The sequence below is a fragment of the Acomys minous genome, assembly GCF_964271855.1.
Source record: "Acomys minous genome assembly, chromosome: 13".
NCBI lineage: Eukaryota > Metazoa > Chordata > Mammalia > Rodentia > Muridae > Acomys > Acomys minous.
This window is the reverse complement of record NC_140495.1, coordinates 94,419,686-94,446,636: the sequence shown is the minus strand read 5'-3', so window position 1 is coordinate 94,446,636 and position 26,951 is coordinate 94,419,686. Positions and strand designations below refer to the sequence as shown.

Below are 26,951 nucleotides of genomic sequence, written 5' to 3'. Positions count from 1 at the left end.
TTTATGAATTTAACTTCAAAAGTATTTTCTTATTGATGATATATATTTTCTGGAAGTTAAACTAAAAAAATTTTTGAATATCAAACCTCAAAAGAAATATATGGATTAAAACAATTACTGACCACTAAGCTGCCTATGAATTTGTTTAGGCGGATTACAGAGAAAACATGGGGGGGCGGAGGGGAGAGAGCATTATCACTTAAGTCCGATGTTCCTCCTTGTACTTGTTCAGTCTCTCTCCAGTCTCCTGGGGAAGCCTGTGACCCACAAAATGCCTATGCAAGTGACTCTCTTTTCCTGCTTGGGACCTATTAAGATCCAGGTCACCTGCTCTCTGCACTGCAGTCTGTCAGTGCTACCTCAGGCTAAGTGTGTCCTTCTCTATAGCTCCGTTCTCTTGTTTTTCTCTACCTGCCTTTGTCCCGCACAGGTGTGGGAAAGTCTCTTTGAGAAGACATAGAGAAGAGGCTTCAAGCAGCCAAGCCCTGTGGTGGTACTGCTTGAGCATCCAGTCACAAATGTTTTATACACGTCAGTGATGACACAGACACAGGAAAACTATTCAGGACTTTCTGCATTGTGCAATAAACCTACAAGGAAATAAGCAAACTGGGAAAAATTACTTCAAAAGACAACTACTGGTGAGAATCCCTTACTTTGTCTAGCTGCAGCCAAACCAAAACAAAAACTGGCTGATGTTTTTTGTTGCTTTGTTTTGTTTTTCGAGACAGGATTTTTCTGTGTAGCCTTAGCTGTCCTGGACTCACTCTATAGACCAGGCTGACCTTGAACTCACAGTGATCTGTCTGCGTCTGTCTCCCAGGTGCTGGGATTAAATGCGTGCATCATCACTGCCCAGCAAAAAAATGGCAAGTTTTGAGGTGTTTGTGAAAGTGCTTACTAAAATAAAGACAGACATCACTTTTCTATCTTTTATCCACTGCTACCAATGGGAATTTCCATAAGCCGACAACTCTGTTCCATGGTAAAGAGGAGATCAGACCACATTCACACTGCTACTAAGCACTGTGCCTACAGGTTAGTAGAAGTGATTTTCTAACTAAATCAAATCACAGCTAAATACTTTAATATTAGGAGTACATTTTTTGTGGTGTAATAATCAAACCCATACATTTAAATTTGTAAGATAACATGAAACATTATGAGCAATCCCTAAATTACACATTCGTTTGCACATCTTGCCTATCACAAATGCCAGGGAAAACATCTCTTAAAATGGAGGTCTAACGCTTCTTTCTCTTCCTCTTGGAGGGTACAAGGGAAATGCAGAAATGAAGTTTAAATAAGTCCTAAGAAATCACATCATTGCTGCTAGGACACTGGGTCCATTTTATTTGTGATGAACAAATGCATTTACGGGCTGGAGAGTTGGCTCAGTGGTTAAGAGCCAACTTAGTGGAAGAGTCTGCTCTTTCAAAGGTCCCGGGTTCAATTCCCAGCACCCACATGGCAGCGCACAACTGTCTGTAACTCCAAGATCTGACACCCTCACACCAATGTACATAAGTTAAAATTAAATAAAAATATTTTTAAAAATGCATTTACTCACCACTATTACTGTTCTGCAACTTCAGTTTGCTTTTTTCTTTGGCACTCCTGCTGAGAACTCCATTGGGTTTTGTGTCTTCTTCAGTCTCACCTTTCCTTTTCTGCAAATCGTTCTGCTTCTTTTTGTAAGTTGGCTTAGGCTGCCTTTTAGTCCTTTGCTCTGACTTGCTTTCACTTTCATCTGAGTCTCCACTTTCAGAGCCAGATTCATAAGTTCTTTTGGCTTTCCTCCTACTGACTTTTTCATCTCTTCCGTACTTATCTACGCTATTTTGTATATCATTAGATGTGGAGGCTATTAAGTTGACAGAACATGGCTTAATAATTTCTGACACAGAAGTCCCTGAATTTTCTGTTTTGTTGGTATTTTTATCTTCTTCTGAATGTCTGGTGAGCCAGGCCTTCTTCAATTTAGTGTGGTAGTTGGGCTGACTGGGCTGGGCTGCTGGCCCATTTCCTACAGAGATTGCTTTGTTACTTGCACCACAGATCATGGTGCTATCCAGGGGAAGAGAGGCTGCCGCTGTCTGATTTCTCACAGTATTAAGTTCAGCCTCACTGACATTACTATTTTTATACTGAGCTGCAGCCAATGCTGCCTTGTGCTTTTTCAAATGAATAAAATCAGTTGTGCCTGAAAAGCCAGGGCCAGGCTGAACACCACTTCCTGTCTTACTACAAGCCAGAGTGACTGGAACTGTGGTGCTGACTTTGCATTCCCTTGCTGGCACCACTGACTGACTCCCACTTTTTGAAGAAGTACATTCTAAGGATGAAGAGGCCAAAATGGTACTTGATAAGGAATAAACTGCTTCTGAACCACCCAAGCTGGAAACACTGGTGGTAGTGGCAGCAGATGTGAACACATCTGTTTTGGTATTACAGACTACATTTACAGCAGACATGACTGAAATGGGAACACTGCCCTGGGAGACAGCTTCAAAATTTTTTTCAGATTTCACATGAGCACTTTCTAAATTCACATTTGGTAGAATGATTCGTCCAGTCTCTCCAGCTTCTGGTTTGAGGTAATCTGTTTTACTTGCGCCAGATGAAGATCTTTCACAAACTCGATCTTTAGAAGCTAACGGTACAGGCGGCACACCATCAACTTTTGTACTTGAAGGTGGACGGACAATGACAGATGCCACAGCAGCCTGTGACTTTCCACTACCTTTTTCCATGGGCCATTCAGCTTTTTCCTTGTTGAGGTTGTTATTAGATCTCCACATTTCTGTTAGACTCTGGTCAGAAGAACTCTTAAAGTTTGCCTGAGAGTCTTTTGGCTCAGGAATTAGAGTTGGAGGCTTCTGAGATTCTTGAAGTTTGCCACCAGCATTTACTGGCATCACTGGGGTGAGGGTTGGAGGGGAGAGACTACTGTAGCTGCTTTCCTTTCTTTCCAAACTGTGATGGATTGGCGGGTGGAACACTGGCGCCCTATGCAAAGCAGGCATACTTCGGAGTGCATTTGTAGAGGACACAGTCAAATGAGTAGGACTCCTACAATCATTTCTGAAAGTTGTTACTGAGTGAGATGCAATCTGAGGGGGAAGATGCTCTGGTATCTTGCCTACTAAACTTTCACTCTCTGGTTGGTGTTTAATTAAAGGTGGAGGCTTTGAAAGAGATGACATAAATGAAAGAGTTTGAGGACTGGCTGCTGCAGAAAGATTATTATTCTGTTTTTCAGTGTAAATGTTTGAAGCTTCTTTGGATGGGTAGGCTCTTGGTGGCTCATTGACCACACTGTTAGATAGTGTAGTGAAATAGTTACTCTGGGGCACTGAGTGCTTCATCTTGTAAAGCTCTGACACTGAGCGGTCTACATCTTTATCCTGCTTGACAGCGTGAGTCTTAGGACTCGAAGACGACGGAGCTGCGCGGGAGTAATTCTCTCTTTCAGCCTCAGGCCCCTTGATTTTGCTCGTAAATGGAGCAACATCAATACTTTCCTGAAGAATCCGACGATGTTCCTCCTTGTACTTGTTCAGTCTCTCTCCAGTCTCCTGGGGAAGCCTCTGACCCACAAAATGCCTATGCAAGTGACAATCTTTTCCTGCTTGGGACCTATTAAGATCCAGGTCACTTTTTACTGATGTGGATGCATTAGACCGTAATGGTTCCATGAAAGCCTTCCTCTCCAATTCCCTACAAAGAAAATACACAAAGATTCCTGTAATCACCTTTCATACAAAATACAAAATGTTTCTATGAAATGTTACTCTATTGTGAAAGCAAGTAGCTTTGTATAGTCTCTAAAACTGGAAGATATACCAAGATGGAAAGAACAGAGCCGCATGTAGTAGTGTACACCTATAATTTCACTACATGGAAGGCTGAGGTGGGAGGATTGCAAAGAGTTTCATAGCAGACTGACTCAACAAGCCAAAACACAATGAAAGGAATCTCTTGAAAGTCTAGTTTTGACACCAATTTTAAATAACTACTTTAAAAGTGAATTAAGAAAAATCATGAAAGGCAAGGAAATTTGTTAAGTTTTAAACACTGATAAACATACTCTTTATGGTGATCGGCTAAAGTCTTTGTCAGTGGTGGACTGGAATGCACTGTAATCTTATGAGGTCGATGAGGCTCTGCACTGGAAGGTCTGACAGGAATGTGACTAAGTAATCCAATACCATCCGCTGAGGTCACAGGAGTGGGTTGATGTAACCAAGGACTGGGAGAATTCTATTAAAAACAAAAACACCTACAGTTTAGTTACAAACAAATAAACAAAAAAACAAGCTAAGTTGTTGAGCTGGGCATAGTGCCATGGATTTAACCCCAGTACGCAAGTCACAGCAAGACTTCTGACCATAGTGTATTTATAAACTCTGAAATTTAAAAAAAAAAAAAAAAAAATCTAGTGAGATACTCAATTCATTAAGTCTGTAATAGAAGAGTTTATGCACAGCTCCCAGATCATTACATTTAAGGCCTAAATGTGTTCGACTGTGCTTTATAAGCCAGACACTGTCAGGCCACTATAGCTGGAAGTGTAGAAGCATTACCAGTTATGATTTCTGTGACCGTGACACATGTTAAAGCCCATACCTCTAATTATGTGTTTAAAAACGCTTTGCTATACTGTGATTCAATATAATTCAAGAGTGTGCTTTGTAAATGAGTCATCGGGATGAGTCATATACCAGGAGAATTCAAGCCCCCTTTGGTTTGACTAAAAGGAATACATCTTCTAACTCACAGCAACAACATAAGGGCAGTTAGTATGTATCACAAAGACAGCTTAAGTTAAAACTCTAAACCTCACAAAAGAATAACACACAACGATGTACAAAAAGAACATTTAAATATAAAGTGTCACAGAAAGCCATAATTATATAAGACTCAGAAGTCTTGAGTTACAGATTAGGACAATGATGAAAGTTTTTGTCTTATGAAGTATCATTTCTAATTATTTCCTAAACTGGTGGCTTCTGCTTACATTGTCTGATGACCCTAACCACAAACATGAGGTTAAGAGATCTTTCTTTTGCTTAAAATATTACTTTAGCTTACATCTATGCATTATAATTTTATAGAAATAAATAAAAATCTGACTAGCATAAGGCATTTTATGGTCTTACAACCAGTCTGTTGAGACCTTAGATCTGTTTTACAGAGTTTGTAACTTAGGGAAGAAGTTTCAGATCTGTTTGCCAACTGTTGGATTCTGTGCTCCTCTAGCCTATCTTTGTGCAGTTCTAACTATGTTTATGATAAAGTAGAGTGAAGTCTTGAGTGCGTCACCAGGCCTGCTTTAAATTCTGGTGAAGTGAAGAATGTGATTAGCAATCTTACTTCATTTAGATTATGTAACTTCCACATTCTAGTATAATTTAACCAATCACATGATCAATAACACATGATCGAAGATGCAAACAGAATCAGGAACCTATCTCTTAATGTCAAGAGGGATAGACTTGTGATGGTGGAAGCACAATCCTAGAACTGACATATGACCAATACTAAATCTGCCAGTATTGGTACAGAGTAACTTGTAGCGATCACTGCTAACTTTATTAAAGAAATCCAAAGCCCATAAAGAGGCAAACTATAGGAGAGCAACTGAGAATAAACCATAGGAAATGTCCTTCAAAATTATTAGGCTGCCAACTGCACAGTAGGTGTCCCTGACTATCAGCATTAGCCATTGTAACCTGGATTAATGGCTATGATGACTTCATTACCGCCACCTAAAATTACAACAGCTCCTATGACAAACTTTTGGCACCATGACAACCATACTTGTGTCTACTGTTATTTCCAATGTAATGCTAAATATAAACACTATTATTCCTGAACTAATGAGAAATTTAGTGGCATTTGCTTTCAAATTACCACTCTCAGCATATTATGGAACACGGCATGAAAAGGGTTAAGTGTGTCCCATCTTCATGGAAGCTAAGTAGTGAATGAAAATAACTCAAATCTCTGACAAAAAAATTGCTAAACAAAATGTCAAGTTAGGTGGTAGAGTCCTTGATTAGCACAGCTAACAGCCCAGTACTAACAAATGAACGTGTGCCTACCTACACATACATGAAATAAAGTAGGCTTTTACGATGGCCGTCTAGCTGCCTCGTGTCAATACGGACAAACCTAAAGGACATACTTAACAAAGGCAGATAATTAAAAAATATTAAGTGGATCTACTCATATCAAGTGTCTAAGAATAGTAAAAACCACAGAAACAAAGTAAATATGTAGTTACCAAAGGCTAGAAGGAAGGGAATTAAGTGTCTAGTGACTATAGCTTCATTTTACAAGATAAAAAAGTTGACAGGTTCTATCCTGCTCAAGGATACTTGACCCTAGGAAACCTGCCTTCATGTCTGGCTACCCGAGTTACATCCCCAGAAGCCACATGGCAAAAAGGAAGCCAAATCTCACAATGAGTTACCCTGTGAACTCCACTTGAGCATGGCGGCACACCATCTCAACATATACACAATAGAAATGATAGGTAAAAGTAAGTTAAAAAAAAAAAAGATAACTGAATGAATATAAAAGATGGAAAACTTGACACTATTTACTGAATCAATTAAAAGTGCTACATTTTATGCTGCTTTTACCATGAGCAAGGTGGCATTCCAAACAGTTCAGGGGGGATACACAGAGAGTATGGTTGGCAGCACAAAGGCAAAGTTGCTTCATGGTAAGAGTTTAGCAGTAATATTTATTCCTGTACTTTTTTTATTGTCTGTGTGGTATTGCTATTAGTGCACATACCATGAAAGATTTTGAGTCCTATCCTACCACCTTCTTCAATAATGTTATTGCAGAATTTTACAAGATAAAAAAGTTTTAGAAGGGTGTGGTGGCGCAAGCCTTTAATCCCAGCACTTGGAAGACAGAGGCAGGCAGATGGATTGGAGTTTGAGGCCAGCCAGGTATACAAAGCATGTCTAGGACAGCCAAGGCAAGACAGAGAAACCCTGTCTTGGAAAACAAAAAATAAACAAAAAGATAAAAAGTTTAAGGGTTCTATACTGCTCAAAGATACTTGACCCTAGGCTGCTCAGATACATGACCCTGCAATAATGTTAAAACTAGAAGTCTCTAACTTTGAATGGCCTTAAGCACAAAAAAGGACTGAAAAAAAAAAAATCATACTTAAGGCACTTAAAAAGTTATACTTTGAAACATTCCATGAACATAATATATCCAGCTATCAAAGGCTAATATAATATCAATCAAATAAAAATTTACTAAAAGGTGTTTTTAGAAACATAACTAGAACACATAAATTTAATAACCCTGTACTTCTACTACCAGACATATGCCATAAATCAAAGGCTAACTTAAACTATGGTCTGTAATATTAAGTCTGGTGAGGTCATTAGCCTTCTAGAAAAATAACCAACTAAAAAGCTGTAATTAACAAATACACGTTGCTCTGGAGCAACATTGTCACTTACCCTCCTTAATGAAGCTTCAGCATTAACTGCATTTTCTGGGTGAACCCACTTAGAAGAAGGCAGACCAAGTCCTGAGTATGTATGTGTTCCATTTGGATATTGCCAAATAATTGGATAAAGTCCAAGCTGATTATATGAAGCAGAAGGATGGGCTTGTCCGAGAAGATGAGGTGACTGGTGTTGTAACAACTGTTGCTGCTGCTGGTGTGCTAGTGCTAAATGGCTCAAGCTACTGGCATGAGCACTCTCCAGGCGTGGGTGGCCACCAAGTAAAGAGGCAGTAGGCACTCCAGGTAACACAGTGGGAAGTAAATGTGGGTGATGGACAGAATGGTGTGGACCACTAGTGAGGGGGTGAGTGTTGATGGTGGGTAATGGAGCTTGACTAGACGCCCCGGCTAGTAAGTGGGGTCCTGGCGTTAAGGCAGGGTGATGGGTACCTGGGTTTAAACAGGTTCTATGGGATGAGGAATGAAGAGGGAAGGGGTGCTGGCTCAAGTATGGTGAAATGTGATTAGTTCCCGTTTCTGTTCCAATAAGAGCAGGATCCCTATACACTGTGAAATGCTCATTTTTATCAATGATTAGAGGGCTCTTCGTGGTTTCCAAAGCACTACCTCGAGCAGGAACTGGGTGGAAACTACATCTGGATATCTCATGTTCTACTTTAGTTGCCAGCCTTCTCTCACTAATAGCTTGATTGTTCCCGTAAGCAGCCTTAGACTTTACACAATCGGGAGACTGGGTCATCTTGGCTTTAACAACTTCAGGCGAAGAACTGGATTTTCTCTTCTGAGTGTCTCCTGAAGTAGTTAGCTTAGACTTTATAGTTTCTGGGGGTGGACTTCGCTTATGCAGCGGATCTTCTGTGACAGAAACTGAGCGTAATGAAGACATGTATGAAACATAGTGATTTCTCTCTTTATCCACATCTCGGTGATCATTTCCTGAAGAAGCATTTATAACACTTGATTGAGTTAAATCCACTTTCACCAAATCATTGACCCAGCTCTGGTCAGAATCTTGCCTTGCTGTTTCTAGGTATTTAGCATTTGAATGTTTGGAATCACTGACATTTGGATCCATGTTCTCATGTGTCTGGAGGCCAAAAGTATTTAAATTTTCCTGAGCCACCCTGTCTGAATGAATGTCATTTTTGATATCCACAACACATTTGGGTGTCGGTGTTCTAGATGCTAACTTCTCCTTTGGTAATAATTCTACCGTGTGTTTATTTTCCATATTGCATTCTTGAAGACCTGAATTATTAGAATCATGGTCAGCAGCTATGGCCTGTTCTGATGAACGGAGAGCCATGTTTTCTTGAAGGTGGCCGTCCATGGACTTCAGCTTTTCCCCTTCTTCATGGGTTTTCTCTTCCTGTGTCTGATCCCAGTGAGGTGGATTATCCGTTAGGGGCGCTTCTCCTGCCATCTCAGCAACCTGGGGCTTTCCTTCTTCTCCGTTTACCTTTGAAGTGATTTCATTTTTCAGCTCAAACTCTGGTGTTTGTCCAGAGGAATTATCAGTTATTTTCTTACTTGAATTTTCTGAGTCACTGCTCTCGGAGGCATCTGAAACATTGTCAGTCCGAAACCTTTTTGTGTTAAGTTTTTTTTCATCCTCCTCAGGTTTCTTTCTTTTACTCATCACATGTTTGTTTTTACCTTTAGGATTTTCTGTAAGATTAAAAAAAAAAGTTATTTTTCATGATCAGTAAGTATATTTTTATGCATTTTTGTTCATGAACACCTCCTTAAAAAATAAAGTGGGTCCAGCCAGGCACGATGCATGCCTTTAATACCAGCACCCAGCAGCAGATCTCTCTGAACCTGAGACCAGCACAGTCAATTGCGTTCTAGGACAGCAAGGGATGTACAGTGAGACCCTGTGCATCTCTCTCTCTCCTACCTCCTCGTGATATATAATCATATTTTTCTTCCTTCATCTTCTCTTCGTCAGGCATACTGCTGTCCGAGCCCTTCCTCTTACTTGGACGAGCATTTCTTTGTTGCTGTTGCTGGTGTGTGTTCGGTTTTGGTACAGCAGCTTGAGAGTTCATTGCTGGTCTGGGACTATTTGCTTGAGCACGTGTATAATGACCCTAAAAATAAACAATGATTATATTACTATTTGATTTTGAACAGCCTAAGGAAAAGTATTTTATAAAATAATACATTACTAGTAACATACATACGTGAACAGTGTTGGTATTTTGACTGGCACGAGATCTGCGTCGTGATGTAATGCCAATATTTTCACCTTTTAACAAAGAGTGAACGACGTCATCTAGAAAGGTCATTTGAACCATAGAAGGATCGACATGCTGTGGCTCTAGTACCTAATCCATGACACAAAACAAACACTGAATCTAACAAACTGACCGGCATAACATACGTACAATTTCTTTATTTAGTTGAATGATTGACAAATCAGTTTGGGAATTCAAATTTGTATAATACCACCTGCTTGCATAAGCAAGTTTAATTACAAAAGACAAAATTACCTTTTCCCTTTTGCATTCACTGTAATTCTGAAAAGAGAATCTGAACAATAAAATGTGATATGAGAACTGTGTGTTTTGAAAATGTTCAGTAGTGGAAAAAATGCTATTTGGGAAATATTTATTATTGGAGATAAGTAAAAAACTCAAATTTTAAAAAAGGTAAGTTTTAATTTGGTGGTGGTGGTGGTGAAGACTAATCAGTTAGGGACTGGCTTTTGTCAGTACTGAAATGAACACGACATCACCATCACTTCCTGAGTGACCTCTCTGTAACCAAAGATACAGTTAAACTTATTAGGGTTACAGATTAGAAACCCTGGAAAACTACCCTTTTCAAAGATTTACTTGAGTGGCTGGGTTGGGAGTAACATGCACTCAGCACATGTAAGGTGTGCTTAATCTGTGCAATGCCCTGGGTTTGATCCCCAGCACCAAAACTGAACTATTTACCTGATCATTCATAACGATCATGGTGCGGGTGAAGAGATCATGATGAGTAATTATGCCAGTAAACCACTGGGTGGCAGAATCTTGTCTATATACTCTCACTCTGTATCCATTTAAGGAATAAGGACCTTAAAAAAAAACAACAAAAAACAAAAAACAAAACACAAGGGATATCTTAAATAAAGACGTTTCCCATTTAGGAATTACCTTGTAAAAACAATACTACTTGATGATAGATGAGTGATACATTTATGATCAGTAAATGTCTTAGAAGACAGTTATCTTAGCTCAGAATGCAAATTATACTATAGACACTGCTATACACAGGATACTTTTGCAATCATAAATTAGGTAGAGAGCAGGAACCAACGTAAAGCTATAGTGGCCTACAATGTGGTACAGAAGCAAAACTAGCCAACAAAGTTTAAGAAATGAGTTCATGTCTGAAATGGGAAAGGAATTTATAACTGACTTATAGGACAGCTAGGAGAAGCGAAGTCAGAAAGCACAGCAGCCTTAAACTGACACTGAACACAATCTCAAGTCAGCCTCACATATTTTTGTCAAAGATAGAAACGGATTATTAAGGCTTTACTCTTTTCTTCCCTAAGGATATAAGTAAACAAAAACTTATTTTTAAAAAAATAGAATGACTGTATCACTAAACTACAAAGTATAGAGGGAAAGTAAAAACAAACACATCACATCATCTAACCACAATCAAGAGTTGCTGAATCTCTGGATTTTAAAAAATATTTCTTAATCTCTTTAAATGGCATTATTAAACGCATGTAACTTGGAACCACCCTTTTTGTATTTGATATTAAAAAATTGTTTCCCAACTCACCCCAGGATAACATCAGTGTAGTAGCTTTACTCAAAAATAAAAATTTACAGAATAAGATGATAACTGCGAGACAGGACAAGAGTTCTGAGTTTGAGAGTTGTTGGGTAGGAGACATACACACGAAGTCCAGTTTACTTGTCTATTTATGATGTGTAAAACTGTCCATGAGCAGAGCTTAAAGAGCACTCACAGTGAGACTTGGTTAGTACTGGACGGTCTGCTGTTGTACATAATGAACAACAGTTATATACTCAAGGTTACTGCTTACTAATACTTCATGACATGAATGGTTTTGTTTCAGTTTTCGTTTTTGAGGCAGAGTATCACTATGTATGTATGTACTGGCTATCCTGGAACTCACTATGTAGATCAGGCTAGCCTCAAGCTCACTCCAAAGTGATAGAATTAAAAAATGGCAGAGTTTCAAAGACTGAGATACATATAGGAACGTAACAAAACTGTTATCAACAGTTCAAGTCATATGTCTTAATTTCAATCCAACTTCACAAAAACCTTGTATTTGACAAGTTAGTAGGAATTATGAAGCAGCTCTGATTTGAAAATCACATGCTATATAGGCAATCCTCAGGAAACAAAAGTGAAGCTAGTATTGTGGTAAGTGCTGGTCAGGGACGCTTATCAGATGTCAGCAGCGTTCTTCAAAGGAGATCAATTATGACTTTGGGCAGCTCTCCACTGCAAGCAATGCTTCTTTATCCAAGGAGAATACACCTTGAACATTCCACATTATGGAAATTTCCCTATCAATAAAGCAACTGTGAGAAGCTCTCTCTCCATGTGCAATGAGCCAGTGAAATTATAAACTTTATAAAATGTTTACTTATAGTTTGCCAATTATTTTCAGGCAGACTATATACAATTAAAGCTATTAGATTTCACAAAACTGAGCAATCAAAAAAAAAAAAGTAAATTGGTTTAGTTTCAGAAAAGGATGTGTAACTTCAACGTAGATACCTTGCATAAAAATCTCCTGAACCTTCTGCTCCTTCACCCAGACCTTCACTTCCGCATGCAGCTGTGGGTTGTCCCTGAGTATGGGCTTCTGGCTGTCTATGTCGTCCTGAAATTATAAATGAAGAAGACCCCATCACACTTTGCTATAACTTACTGTCTTCTGTGTTCTAAGCACATTTGCAAACTCCTTAATAAAAAACATAATTAGTTTCTTTAGCAACTATAACAATAAGGCATAAGAAATTATTCTGCAGTGAGATTTGGTCCCTGACAATTACTACCATACTCAAAAGTGACACCAAACAACAAAATCTGGTGCTGTGAAATTCAAATTTCTGTTATCAATTTCCTTATGTGTAAGGCACTTAGTAATATCTACCATTTAGCTTAGTAGAATTTTACAAGGCTTTATAAAGTAATGATACTATTATTTCCTAAAGCATTTTTGCAGTAATGGTGGTGTGAGCATGCAATTCCAACACTCAAGAGGAGGCCAAAGGTTAAAAAGTTTAAAGCCAGCCAGAGCTTTCTAAAGAGAGATCCAGTCTCAGAAGCAAGCAAAGTTCTAGGCACAATTAATTCACACCTCTAATTCTAGCCTTAGAAGGCTGAGGCAGGAGGATAGCTTCAATGTCCAGGCCAATAAGGTCTGCACAGTGAGCACGAGGCAAGCAAAGGAAAAGAACAGCTGGAGCTCTGGCTCAGCAATTAAGAGCACTTGTGGCTCTTGTAGAAGACCATGTCTGATTTCTAGTACCAACATAGTGGCTTGCAACCACCTGCAACTCCAGTCCCAGGGAATTCAAAGTTCTTCTCTGACCTTATAGAGCATAAGGCATGACAGGCAGGCAGGCAGGCAGGCAGGCAGGGAGACAATATATAATAAAATAGTTTTCATACCTTTTAAAGACATGAACTATAATTACCTATAGAAAAGACTTTTATTTTTGCCAATGTAATATATATATATATATATATATATTTTTTTTTTTTTTTTTAAATTTTCCAAAACCAAGTCACTCAGGTACTGACGGAATAGCCCTGAGTGACCACCCTTTCTATAAGCTATATCCTGTTTAATGTCAGTTATAACCCCTAGCAAATGACAAGTTCAATTTGGCAATATTTCCCTTACTAGAAACTCTAGAAGTTACTGCTGTCACCTTGATACACATAATTTACCTGACAAGGAGCCTAGGGCCAATTTATCTTGATAGTATTAATAGGGGAGGGAAAGTCTTCCCTGCGGGTGGCACCATGCAACTGTCTGGACCTTGGACTGTTGTAAATGGAGAAAGTGAACTGAGGAGTAACATGGGTCATTATTCTCTAACCCTGATTATGACTGTATTGTGAGCAGCTTTGGCTTTGGCCTCCCTGCCATGAAATGTGAGCAAGAACAGCCCCTTTTCTCTTAAGTTAGTCTTACAAGGGCATTATATCACAGCACCAAGAAAGGGAACAAAGACAGAAACAGAAAATATGGAAGTGATAATTCATCTATGCAAACCGAGAAATGGAGACAGAAGACACTGCATCAAGTTCTAACATTAAAATTGCTTACAGTGAACTCCAGGTGAGCCAGGGACAAAGCGAGAGCCTGACAAAAGCCAGCATCATCTACACAGGGTATTTAATCTAGTGGCTTAAGTATCACTAAATCCTAGCACCTGAGAGACAGGGACAAGTGGATATCTCTGATACCGTGGTTTACACACTGAGTAAATGTTTCCTAACTTAGTAATAGCTTTGAGATTATAATTAACACCTACATCATATAATGTAAACTGAAATACTGTGAAAGATATGCTTCCCATTGTGTGTATACATGTATATGTGTGAGAGTACCACAGGAGTCTGATGTCTGCACACACGTGAAGAGAGCACTAGGTCTGTTGGGACTAGAAATACAGACAGTTGTCAACTGCCATGTGAGTGCTGTGGAATTAAATCCAAGTCCTCTGAAAAACAGCTAGTGTTCCTAACTGCTGAGCCAACTCTGCGACCCCTGCTTCCTATACTTATTAGATTTTTACATACATACAACATACTTAACTCTTGAAGAAATTTTAAGTGTTTATTTTGTATTTTTTCCTTTTTTGTATTTACTTTTCGAATTTTGCTATTATTCAAATATTTGACAAACTAATTTTCTAACTCTTGTTACTATAAATTTCATTCAAAGTGAAAAGTGATCAAACTACAGTAGTCTTTGTTTCAGTGACTATTTTGAGTTATTCTCTTAGCCAACATTGATATTGTGGCTTAGAAAACGATTTTGACCTAAAAACCATCTCCAAAGTATCAGCAGAATAATCATAGTGTATGGTCAATGGAAGTGAGTCATGCTGAACGCTTTAAAGCCAGTAATCTGTGTGGACTCTTAAACTCTACTTGTATACTAAGAACATTTACACTCTCAAACATTATGATACTGATGCTGGGGTTAAGAAAAAAAATAACTAAATAACACAAAACCAAAATTTACCTCAATGGAAAATGGAAAAGACAAATTCCATATCATAATGAAATGAAAATGTAACACTGAACAAAAAGACAATGATAAAAATGCAAACATACTAATATAATTTACCACAGGCCAGAATTTTACAGTAGAAAGCAAAATATTCCTCCAAAGGAAAGCTCCTTTAGCAATGACTTTTAAAATATTTATCTAGCCAGGCCTGGTCATCCAGCAGTTAGTTCTAGGACTTGAGAGATGGAGACAGGTGGATCTCTCTGAATTTGGGACCATTTGGTCTGCAGAGAGTTCCGGATCAGCCAGACCAATGCCCTATCTCAAAAAGCAAGCAAACAAACTACGACAATGAAAGCAGCAACAAGCCACTGCATCTTGGCTGAAAAGATCACAAAAACATTCTTTTACTTCATTATTTTTCCAACTAGAAAAATTAATGCAACACTTTAAAGAATTACTTACTAACTCAAAGTCTTATCTGCATAGTTCACTTGATCACACAACTTTTATACAACAATGTGCTAAACCTTTTGCATTAACTATGGCAATTTTCTTCAACATACCATTACAGTACCGAGTAATGTCTCCTTTTTTATAGATGACAAAACGAGGGTGAGGAGACTCACAAGTGGTTATGAGCTGAGGTCACCTGTCTTTATGTATAATAAATTATATACATATGTGCGTGCAGACACACACACTTACACTGGTGTGTGTGTGTGTGTGTGTGTGTGTGTGTGTGTGTGTGTGTATGTGTGTCCGTCCGTGTAGGTGCAGATGACAGCCTGTGGGAGTGAATTATCTCTATCATGTGGATGTGTAAAGGGAATCAAACTCATGTTACCAAGCATGGTAGCAAACCCCTTTACCTCTGAGTAACCTTGTAGGCCCAAAGATAAACTTAACCTTGCTATGCTTTTACTTATTTTTAGGAAAGTTTTATTTTTAATATAGATTTAATATTTTAACATTTATTTACTTCTGAGTATGATGTATTTTGCTTGAATGTACATTATTGCACCATGTGACTATATCGTGCAGGGGACAGACAAAAGCATCAGATCTGTGGAACACGGGTTACAGATGGTTGTGAGTCACATGTGGGTGCTGGCAGTTGGACCCAAGTGCTCTGGGAAGCAGGCAGTGTCTTAGCCACTGCACCATCTCTTCACCTGCATCTTATCTATTTTTGTAATGACCATGTGATGCTTTTCTAAGAAGAAAAAAATGCCAAATTTTGACGCCCAAAACAGACTTGTTCAAGTTTATTTTATTGTAAACTACCATAAGAAAAAAACTTTACAACATAGCTTTTTAAAAAATTAATCTTTAAAAACTATATATACATATATAATATATAACATTTTATATATATATAAACAGAACAATGACTTGGTTTAGAAATTTTGTTGATGAAATCCTTAAAAAAAACCCTTGTGTGTTATTAAATCTTCCCTTATAATAAAAGCTACTTATTTAAAAGAAATCACTAAACCCAGAGTTTTAAGGCCTTGCTTAGGAAGCATGGGTTCAAACTCCAAAACCAACAAAATAAACATCAAAAAGATCCACAAGGAGCTGGAGAATGTGTACATAAAATAATAAATAAAATAAATTATATATACACTCACAGTACACAACCAAATTAAAAAAAAAGTCATCACATGGTTAAGAGCTATAACAATGATAGGAGGTAATATTGAAAAAGTCCTATACAACCACACTGCCAGCTACAAAAATAAATTTAATTCTGTAACATCTTAAAAGTAAGTATTAAGTGATAAAATTTAAAACTAAGCTAGAATACTGATTACTGATCAACAGGTTTTTTTTTCTTTTTTAAAAGATGTATTTATTTATTTTATGTACGAGTGCTCTGTTTTCACGCACACCAGAAGAGGGACTCAGATTCCACTACAGAAATTCAGGACCTCTGAAAGAGCAACCAATGCTTTCAACATCTGAGCCATCTCCCTAGCCCGATCAACAGATTTTGTATGTGAATCATTTTCATGTAATGAAAACTTTTGGTGGGGGCATGGGAGAGATAGCTAAGCCCAGAGGCTCACAACACGTCAAGCATGGGTCTACTGCTAAAACAACGTCATCAATATTTCAAAAATAAAGTTACCTGGAACAAGAAAATATAGGCACATTTTAAACTTGTAAATCATTAGGCAGAATTTCATAGTTGATATGGTATGTCAAATAAGGTATTAGAGGGGTACGTGCCAATATTACAACTTAACAACAGCACCAATACAGGTGGGGGGAGTATGTACTAACAGTGAGAGGCCCTGGCTTCCTCTCTCCTCCCCCTCCCACCTCCCCAAAACTATATTTAAAAAAATTAGTCAGTCTCCAGTTATTAACAGAAAACGTACTTGAAATATCTCGGTCGGGTAACTCTTCATTTTCATAAAGCTTACATCTATGTTGCTTTCCTGAGAAAGGGCCCTAAAATGCTTGGTTGGGCCTTGTAATGACTTAATTGTAACTCACAGCAAAGCCTGAGCTTAGTACTATGGACTGCTAGCATCATCACACTAAATTTATCCTAGATGAATACTTTTATCTCAACACAATGTAAAAGTAACCTCTTAAATTTTGAGTGACCGATGGTACAAGAATATCTTTTAAAAATGTTCTAGGAATCAAAATAAATACTACAGAGACAAATTCGTGGGTAAAGGTGTTTGCCATTAAGCCTGAAAAACTGAACCCACATTGCAGAATAAGAAGCACCTCTCCTAAATTGTCCTCTGACCTCCACAAGCTGCTCTGGCCTGGGAGTGTGTGTTCTTTGCCATAACCCAAAATAATCTGGGGAGAGGGGGGGTATCTGCTAGGAGTAACGTCTACCAGGGATTATATAGAGCCTCATATAGCGAAGTGTGTTCTAAGATTGAACACCACTCTACACAGTTAATCTCAGTTAATCCTAGCAATAACCATGACAAGTATTTGTTCTAGTAAAGAGAAAAATGCATAATCACAAACTAAGTAATTTTCCCCAAACTGGACAGCTGGAAAGCAAATAAGCAAGAGTCTGTGTCGAGGCACTTTCTATACCTTTCCTTCAATGATTCATGTTAGTAGTAGAATCAAAATTTTGAAAGCTCCCTGCTGGCTTTTCAGTAATTTATCAGTAACAATGAGCTCATAAAATGAGAGGAATTCTCAGTTACTTAATTAATTTATCAATAAAATTATAATTTATCAAATATAATTTACCATAACCCTCAACAACTTTGGTAAAACAATAGCCTTATTTCCTTGTTCAACGATATCTTCTTTCAAAGATAGCAGCACTGCAGAGTGGTGTGGCACAAGCCTTTATTTCTAATACTTAAGAGGCAGAGCCCAGCCTACACAGAGAATTCTTAGACTAGCTAGGGCTACACAGCAAGACCCTGTTTTGAAAATAAAGGACAGAAGGCAAGCAGACAAGAAGTGAGAATAATTCATAGGGTTTCTGGTTGTTGTTTTAGCCAATCTTCAAAATGAGATCCCTTGATAAGAAAAAAATGTTTGTATTTTATTCGACAGGGTTTTTCTCTTTGTAGCCTTGGCTGTCCTGGGCTTGCTTTGTAGACCAGGCTGGCCTTGAACTCATATAGATCCACTTGCGTCTGCACTACTCCCCACCCGCAGTGCTGAGATTAAAGGTGTGGGTGACCTGCCCCAGGCTTCGGTAAGAAAAATTTAAAGAACTGTAATATTTTGGCATTTTGACAATCTGCCAAGTATCCTTAGTAATAAGAACTTCCCATCTTAGGTTAGCAGAGTAAAACAAAAAACAAAGCCAAACCAGGAGTTGTGGCACATGCCTTTAATCCTAGCTCTGGGAGGCGGAAGCAGGTGGATCTCTATAAATTTAATGTAACCCTGGTCTACAAAGAAAAACAGCCATTAAATTTCTTCCCCTAAGCTGAGCAGTGGTGGCGCATGCCTTTAATTCTAGCACTTGGGAGGCAGAGGCAGGTGGATCGCTGTGAGTTCAAGGCCATCTTGGTCTACAAGGTGAGTCCAGGACAGTCTGGGTTACAGAGAAACCCTGCCCTGAAAATCCTAAATAAAAAGATAGGAAAGATGTCTTCTTCAAAGCTGTGAAATACAAATAGCCAAAACACTAAGAATGGCTCAGCGGTTATGAACATGGCTTGTTCTAGCATAGAACCTGACAACCTAAGTTCAGTTCCCAGTGTCCCCTATGGCTCCTGACAAGGCTCTCTAAGCCTGGATTTAGTGCATGCAATCGCTCAGAAATACAGGGGAGAAAAGTACCAACAGACAGAAAAGGAACAACAACAACAAGAATGTAACATTTATGTAATTCCTGATTGTATCACAGTTCTTCTTGCCATAGGTAATCTATTGTATGTATGTGTAATAATATAAATATATACGTACAAAAAATAATGGAGAAAAAAGAAAAAGCCCCCCCCCAAAAAATCCTTCTAAAGCCACACAATTCTTTGATATCTTAAGTAATACGTGTGAACTTTATAAAAAGGTCTAGAAGGCAATTTTCTTTCAAGCCATTTACTGACATGGAGTGTCCACAGCTGAGTCACCTGCTTACAACATCTGCTGAGCAAAATCTAGTATCTGCAGCTTCCTCAAGTCATAGCTGAAAACACTCGCCGAGAACACCTTGGGTTTAAAGGAAAAATAATCCACCACAGCGAAGTTCAACCTACGTAAGATCACAAATCTACATAAAGCAGTTTATTAAAAACTCCTAGGTATAAACTAACAGTGAGTGATAGTGTGCTGGCTAGTTTATGTCAACTTGAAACAAGCTAGAGTCATCTGAAAGGAGGGAAACTCAGCTGAGGACATGGCTCCCTACGATCCTGCTGCAGGCAGCACCCCTCCATGGCCCCTGCATCAGCTCCTGCCTCCAAGATCACAGCTGTAGTCCCAAGGGATACAATGTCCTCTTCTGGTGTGCAAACATATAGGCAGACAAAACACTCATACATAAACAGAATAAAGTAAAATTAGTAGAAAGAAAAGGCTTTATCACATCACTCTTCTGCTCCAAATGCTCTGGGGGCTTGCTTCCAATCCAAACTCATCAAAACGAAATCAAGTCTTCATCGTAGCCTGTTAAGTCCCACTGAATAGCTTTATAACTGTCAACATGTCTTAATTTCTATAGTCTTCTATATGAATGCTTACTTTATGGCTTTTCCATTTTCCACTCCAGTTGGTGATTTCTAGTTCCTTTTGGCCTTTATTTATTTACACAGACTTGTTTTTAAAATTCTGTATTTCCGTGTATGCCTGCATGTAGATGACTGGGAGCCAGTTCTTCCTCTTGCCTTCCCCTGCTGTGCATCTCACCAGAGCTCTTCTAATCTACAAATCTCAACCCAACCTACCTGCACACTCCTCCTTGTACTCAACCAGAGAATATTTGTAAAACTGAAGAAACACCAAGTGCACTTATCTTTGAGACTAGAAAAAAAAAAAAGAGGCAAATAAAAGGTACAAAAATAGGCCTAAGAACAGGAAGTTAAGGGGGTTCCTGCTTGTAACCTCAGTTTCCTCTGTGCAGTAGGAGAAAGGTCAGCTACTAGTAGAAAAGAAGGAAGTTTAGTACAGTAATGATAATTTGGAATAGCTGTGTAAGGAAATACAAGTTCACAGAAGCATATAAAATGATGCCAAAATAAATTAAGGGTCCATCTGAGAGTGGGGACAATACAGTGACACTGAAATGTTAGGTATGATTGATGTTTTCCTTCAGTGTTCAGCATTCTGCAATGTAAATGCAACATGCCTGCATTTCCTTATATGTGACACTGGAAATTTAGGACATTTCAGTAAAAAGAAAAAAGCAAAAGCTTTAGAACAACCGTACCCCTTAGTTGTAATTCCACCCTAGAATTATTCTAACATTGGAAATTAAAAGTAAATATGACATAAAATACAAAAAGTGTACGGAGCTCAGTTGTTAGTTGGTACAAATGGTTGTGAAAAGCTAGACAGAAGGCTCAGCAGTCTGGGGGACTTGTTCTTACTGCAGGTCAAGGTTCAATTCTAAGCACTCACATGGTGACTGCATGCAAAAGATCCATACACATAAACAAACAAACAAGAATGGTTGATATTACATACAGGACAGAAGAATCTTGGCTGGAACACACACACACACACACACACACACACACACACACACACACACAACACCACGGAAAATAAAAAATATAGAATTTAATAATTATGTGACCCATTATTTTTGAGGAGGAATAAAATGTTTCACTAGTTATGTATGAAAATATGGTGGTTTTTTGTTTTTTTAGCATTTCTCAAACTTCTGAGGGCTTCTTGAAAATACATACATCATGGGCTGACATTTATACACAAAGGCAATTCCCATCCCTCTTTCTATCCTCCAGGGATTTAAATCTAGGGCATCACACATGCTAGATAAGCACTGTACTTATTTATTTGCTGAACCCACACTCCTACAGTCTGATATCAATACCATATACAAAAATTTCAGAACACGATATGCTTCTGCATATATCAGCACATAGAAAAATCACCAATGTAATGAATGGGGTATTGTGTACTACTATGTAAATTAAAATACAATATAAATTAACTTGTTGGGCTGACGGTGTATGTACATCAGTTGGGAGAGCAAGAGCTCAGCATGAAAGGAACCCTGGGCTTGACACTGCACCCCAAAGTGACAGCAGCTGTAACGATAGTAGTCCTGTGCGAGTCACATGACTGTGTACCTTGCCCGGCATTCTGACAGCGAGATCTCTGCTGCACTCTCAACTCCTAGCTTTCTAATAATTAACATGTCTATCCCAAAGGGGCAAAATTCCCAAAGAAGGCAGATTTTATAGTTGGATAAATATCTAGATATACATGTTTAAATAAAATCTCAATGAAGTCTAGCAATTTATTGTACTCTACAACCACACAATTGTACTACTGACTTTAGTTCCTCTATTTTAAAGTTGTAAATTAGATCTACTTTAACAGTATCATTTATAAAATCAGATACAATAAATCTTATAGGAGATGGAGAATGTGAGAGGAGATTCTTAAGAGTCAGGGAGGAAGAAATGGAGCTAAGCAATCAATAGTTGTGTTTCTACTTAAGTTCATTAAAAAGTTAATTTCAAATGTGTGAATTTAAGCTTATCTATGGAGCAAGGAAAAATGAGAAAAGCTTTGGAAGTGAGGTAATCAGCAGTTTAACACTCTCCTATTGGGGCTGGGGATCACTGCATAATCGCACTCTCCCACAGCAGGAGCATGTCAGGCCCATGCCACCAATAATACAAGTCTGCTCATACAGACGCCGTAGACATTAAGAGCGTTCTCTTCTACTACCAGCCTTAGGGAGCAGTGAAACGTACAGATCTCAACTGCAAAGTCCCCACAGACACATTCTTCAGCACCGTGTGTAGTTTTGGAGTCCCAGTCTGTACACAAGAAAAGGAATTCACTGGGCTATGAGGACTCCCACTTAAGAACAAATGTGACAGAAGCATATTGCTCAGTTAAAATTCAGTCTTTACCAAACAGGTAAGAACTACTAGGCAGCCAGGAGAAACAAACAGCTAAGAACCAAGATCCAGAAAAGGACCATCCAAAAGCCCAAAGTATTAGGAGCTGGGGCTGCGCTCAGCAGCACTGCTTGCCTAGCTTAAGTACAAGGCCCCAAGTGTGACCTCTGCAGGAAGAGGGCAATTCCACACTTAGGATTCTGGAAACACCTAAGAGGCCATATGCTGATAATTTCAAGATTAACCAGTGCTTTGACGGCTCCTACTTTCCCAGCTATCTCAGAAGGGCAGTCAATGGTGCTGTGGACAGGAGAGCACTGCAAAGGGGGAAGAGGGTTTGGCAACTAAAGAAGAGGAAGTGATGAGGGCATTTCTTACGGAGCCATAGAAACCTGCCCTCCAAAAACTCAAGACAGGAAAATCAAGTATCAGTAGCACCAGTGACAATTCTGTGTGAACTGAATTATGCTATGGTGCCCAGGTATTTGGTCAAGTGTCAGTTCTCACGTTTCTACAAGGGGCCTTTGGGTTTAATTATCTCTAAGTAAGCAGAATCTGAGTAACAGATAAGCCTCCACAATTAGCTCAAAGCTTATGACAGACTAAGGTCTTCTAAGGAAAGTTGGTCCTTATGATTCCAGACTGCCTTTGGACTCAAGGTTGGCCTATTCAGTAGATTCTAGACTTCAGTATTTAAGTCAATTTCCCCTTCCCTCTCTCTCTCTTTGGTCTGTTCCTGGGAAAACCCTCAAATACTGTACTGTATCAGGAAACATTCTTGTCTTTCCCATGTTTTGATTGTTTTTATCATTGTGAAAATCAAACGAAGACCTTGAGCAAGTACTGTACCACCAAACCACATGTCTAGTTCCTCATCTAACTTCCAGTAAAATTCTATTTCTAAGAAGACACACATATCTGGTAGTCTACAAACACTATACATAAACGACTATTTTACAACTTGCAGCATGGTTCTGTAATAAGATGTGTACACCTTCCCCTACATTGAAAGAGAATTCAGTATTCTGTCAATCTTTAAACTCACAATTACAGCAAATGGCCAGCATACAAGTGATAGCTAGATGTCATAGCTCAGCAACCACAATATTGCCCTTTTGCTCAAACTTCAAGCACCTGTTTTCTGCAAAGGTTAATCTATTGCCTAGTAATTCATATAGGAGTTATAAAACCAAGATTTATCTGGAATATTCACAAAATTTTAATGACAGAACAGAGTGATAGTTATGTTAGTTATTTTGGACTGGCAATCATTTTAACATATTATGTGGCTATATAGAAAAGAGGTGGCATCCTAAATAATTAAATCCTAACTAATTAGAACTGTATGAAAACTGGCATAAAGACAGGTGGATCAAGGGTGTAGAATAGAAAGTGCAGAAATAAATTACAGTACAATAATCAGCTGAGTTTCACTGTAACTAATAATCACTGTAACAGATAATCTTTCCAACAAGTGATGCTGAAGAATAAACTATTTGGCCCTTAGCTGACACTATTTCTTAAATTTAAATAAAAATGGACAAAACATTTAAAATAAGAGTCTCTGAAGAATACATTTAGAAAAATCTTGACATTCAATTTGCCGATGATTTCTTGGCTGTGACACCAAAAGTGCATCCAACAAAGAACAGACCACTTAGAACTTCATTCATTAAAAACATTTCTACATCACAGCATGTTACGAGAAAAGAAAACCAACAGAATGTGGTAGGGGTGGGAAGGTTGCAAACTATATACTTAAATAAAGACTCATATCCTGAATATCTAATGTTCCTGATTTGAAAGGTTTATTTGCTTTTTAGTTAGCAGAGTATATTAAAGAATGGTTCTCATTCAGATGGTGAGAATCATCTGTCAGTAACATAGGGAAATGTTGATTAAAATCATGTTAAGGTATATGAACCCAGCATGGAAAAGAGCTGCTATTTCTCAAACACGTTTGTTTATAGATGTGTGTGTGTGTGTGTGTGTGTGTGTGCGTACATGCACTTCTCCTTTTGAAGGAATGAGGAACACTTAGGGACAGTTTCACTCTGCAGTAGCTCAGGATAGCCTAGAACTGAATGTACAGCCCCAGGTGATCTCAAACTTGCTTCAGTCTCCTGAGTTCTGGAATTATAGCTAAGTATTGGGTAGGATCACATGTGTGAATAACCATAGTTGGCTCCAAGAAGTTTAAAAGATAAAATTTCTGTATGTTTCAACACACACACACACACACACAAGAAATATCTAACTGTAGCATTATTCACAGTAGCATTATATACCTAGACAAAAGAAAAAAGGCCAAATATCCTTCAAAATGAGAAAGAAAATGTGGTATAAACCAATTAAATATTCAGACAGAAAATGAAATTAACTTCCAGTATATGCTTTAACATGGGTGAAACCTGAAGATATCATACTAAGTGAAGCAAGCCATTGAAATGGATACTGTGTAATTTTTCTTATGTGCAATACCTATTATAAACAGAATCACAAAGAAAGTAGAAGATAGGTTACTGAGAGCTGAAGTAGGTGAAATTAGAAAACAAGGAATTATTCCTCAATTAATATAGGTTCTGTTGGGGATGATGAAAAAGTTGTGAAACTAGGCAGTGGTGATGTCTTATACAAAACTGTTAAGGTACTTTAGTACCACTGAATTTTAAATAATATAGTTGGGCTTTAGTAAAACTGCATTAGGGAAAAAGAATAAATATTACTATGCTATTCTGACCGGCAAACAAAAGCAGAAAATCTTTCCCAAACAGTAAGTAACAAGTGATGGTGTAGAATCCTTGAAACCCAATCCCTATAAGGATAATTTCACAGACTTCACACTCTTAATAACACAAATAAGTAAGGGATAACATTGCAGCCATACAATACTTAAGACAAGCAGAGAACTGTTGCAGTGACTTATGTTGTTCATATAAATACTGCAGAACGGCTCATATATTCAGACAAATTTTTGTCAAAGTAACCTGTCCCTGGCCTCCATGGGATGCATGTTTAAACACACATTTTGCAATCGTCACCAATAAGCTTTTTAATGGCAGCACATATGCACTAGAATTGTTCGTTTTGAGATAAACTGAGTCTTGGGTTTAATGTCTCTTCTTTTAAAATAACTATAACAATCATCCTATAACTTGATATTGACTTATGAGATCTTAATAAGCATGTTTCATAATTACTATTGAAATCAAGACTTTATAAAATTAAGTAGGTGGGGAATATAAAATAATAGAACACACCAAAATTTGTATTAAAATACAACATACCAATTCTTAAAAAAAAACAAAACCCTCCCTCTCTTTCTCTCTCAATAAGAAAGCACAATGATACTATTTTAGTAGGTGGTTCTCTTGGTTTTGTGGTCATTTTTTTTATTATCAAGGCTTCAGCTTGGCTCTAATATTGCAAACGTCACTTTTGAGTAGAAATGGGATAAAGCCAAGAACTACACAAGAGCAGCTTCCTGCTTTGGCTTCATCTAGACCACCCTGAGGCCATGCCTATCCAAAGATGCTAATTTTACCAAGCTAATAGTAGTCAGTTCACAGCTATTGCTATGATCTTGTACTTTTTACAATCTTGGAACAATGTATATGCTGTATAACCTATATAGCAAAAGTGCTTAATTCCTGCCAAAATATAATTTAGAAACAGACACAGAAAAGAAGGTAAAAAGCTCTCAGTAAGTGTTGTTGAATCCAAGTAAATCTTGTTGTGTGTGTGTGTGTGTTTTAAGTTTGATAGAATTTTTCACTTATATTTAGTACTTCATAACTCAAAAGTTTCTCCTTGAGACAGACTCAGTTTTAGACTGAACCAATTGTGGTTTTTAACTTCACTGGGTTACTACTGGTCAGAAATGATTGCCTTTCTTCGCCCTAAGCAAGCTCACACAAGAGCTAGAAAGAAACTTCAAGGTTCATTTAGTACAACTATTTCATCCAGTGTTTAAAGGATTTCTCCGGACCAAAATATTATCTTCTCAAACACTCCCCACATACTGAACCAAGAGGGACTTCACTGTCTAACCACATGCATCATCAGTGCTGTTCTGAGGTAGGGCACTGTTTACTGTGTGTGTGTGTGTGTGTGTGTGTGTGTGTGTGTGTGTGTGTGTGAGAGAGAGAGAGAGAGAGAGAGAGAGAGAGAGAGAGAGAGAGGGAGACAGACACTGTGTGTGTGTGTGTGTGTGCACATGTGTGTAGAGTCATAATGAAATCTTACCTAAATAACCTCCGAAAAGGGGGAGGAGGAGAAAAAAGAAATATGTTCACTAATCAGGCACTGATAACAGGGTTGTACAAGCAGCTGGAAAAAATATGTTGGGTAAAGAAACAATGGTTCTAAAGAGACAAATGAAGCATTAAATATGAGTAGACAAAGGTGAGGAATATGCAACAAGTATGTGGATGGCAAGAGTTACAAGCAACTATAACAAGTGAGATTAATCTGAATAAGTTAATAAATGTTTTTAAAAGTTACAAGCAACCAACTCAAAAGGCTTAAGAATACCAAACTAGGTGAAAAGAGAAAAATAGCTACCTTATTCAGCAGGTGAGAAGCTGTTTAACAGATTTCATTTTAACCTTTCTAACACTTCTGATGTATATGATTTGCCTGTATTTTATATATGTGAACA

At 38.1% G+C, this 26,951-nt stretch overlaps 1 protein-coding gene across 8 annotated transcripts in view; it reads right to left on the bottom strand.

The window, feature by feature from the left end:
• Positions 1-26,951, bottom strand: part of JMJD1C (jumonji domain containing 1C) — a gene marked incomplete at its 5' end in the record, with an annotated part of 160,380 nt that overhangs the window by 30,461 nt on the left and 102,968 nt on the right. For 6 of the 8 annotated variants that reach the window (XM_084753330.1, XM_084753331.1, XM_084753327.1 and 3 more), the window contains 7 exons: positions 1,571-3,720; positions 4,091-4,263; positions 7,497-9,175; positions 9,408-9,600; positions 9,694-9,837; positions 10,453-10,577; positions 12,272-12,377. In XM_084753330.1, the coding sequence (XP_084609456.1) occupies positions 1,571-3,720; positions 4,091-4,263; positions 7,497-9,175; positions 9,408-9,600; positions 9,694-9,837; positions 10,453-10,577; positions 12,272-12,278 (4,471 nt within the window). Of the gene's footprint in view, positions 1-1,570; positions 3,721-4,090; positions 4,264-7,496; positions 9,176-9,407; positions 9,601-9,689; positions 9,838-10,452; positions 10,578-12,271; positions 12,378-26,951 lie in introns of those variants that run through there. The other 2 variants (XM_084753329.1, XM_084753334.1) reach the window with 2 other exon arrangements.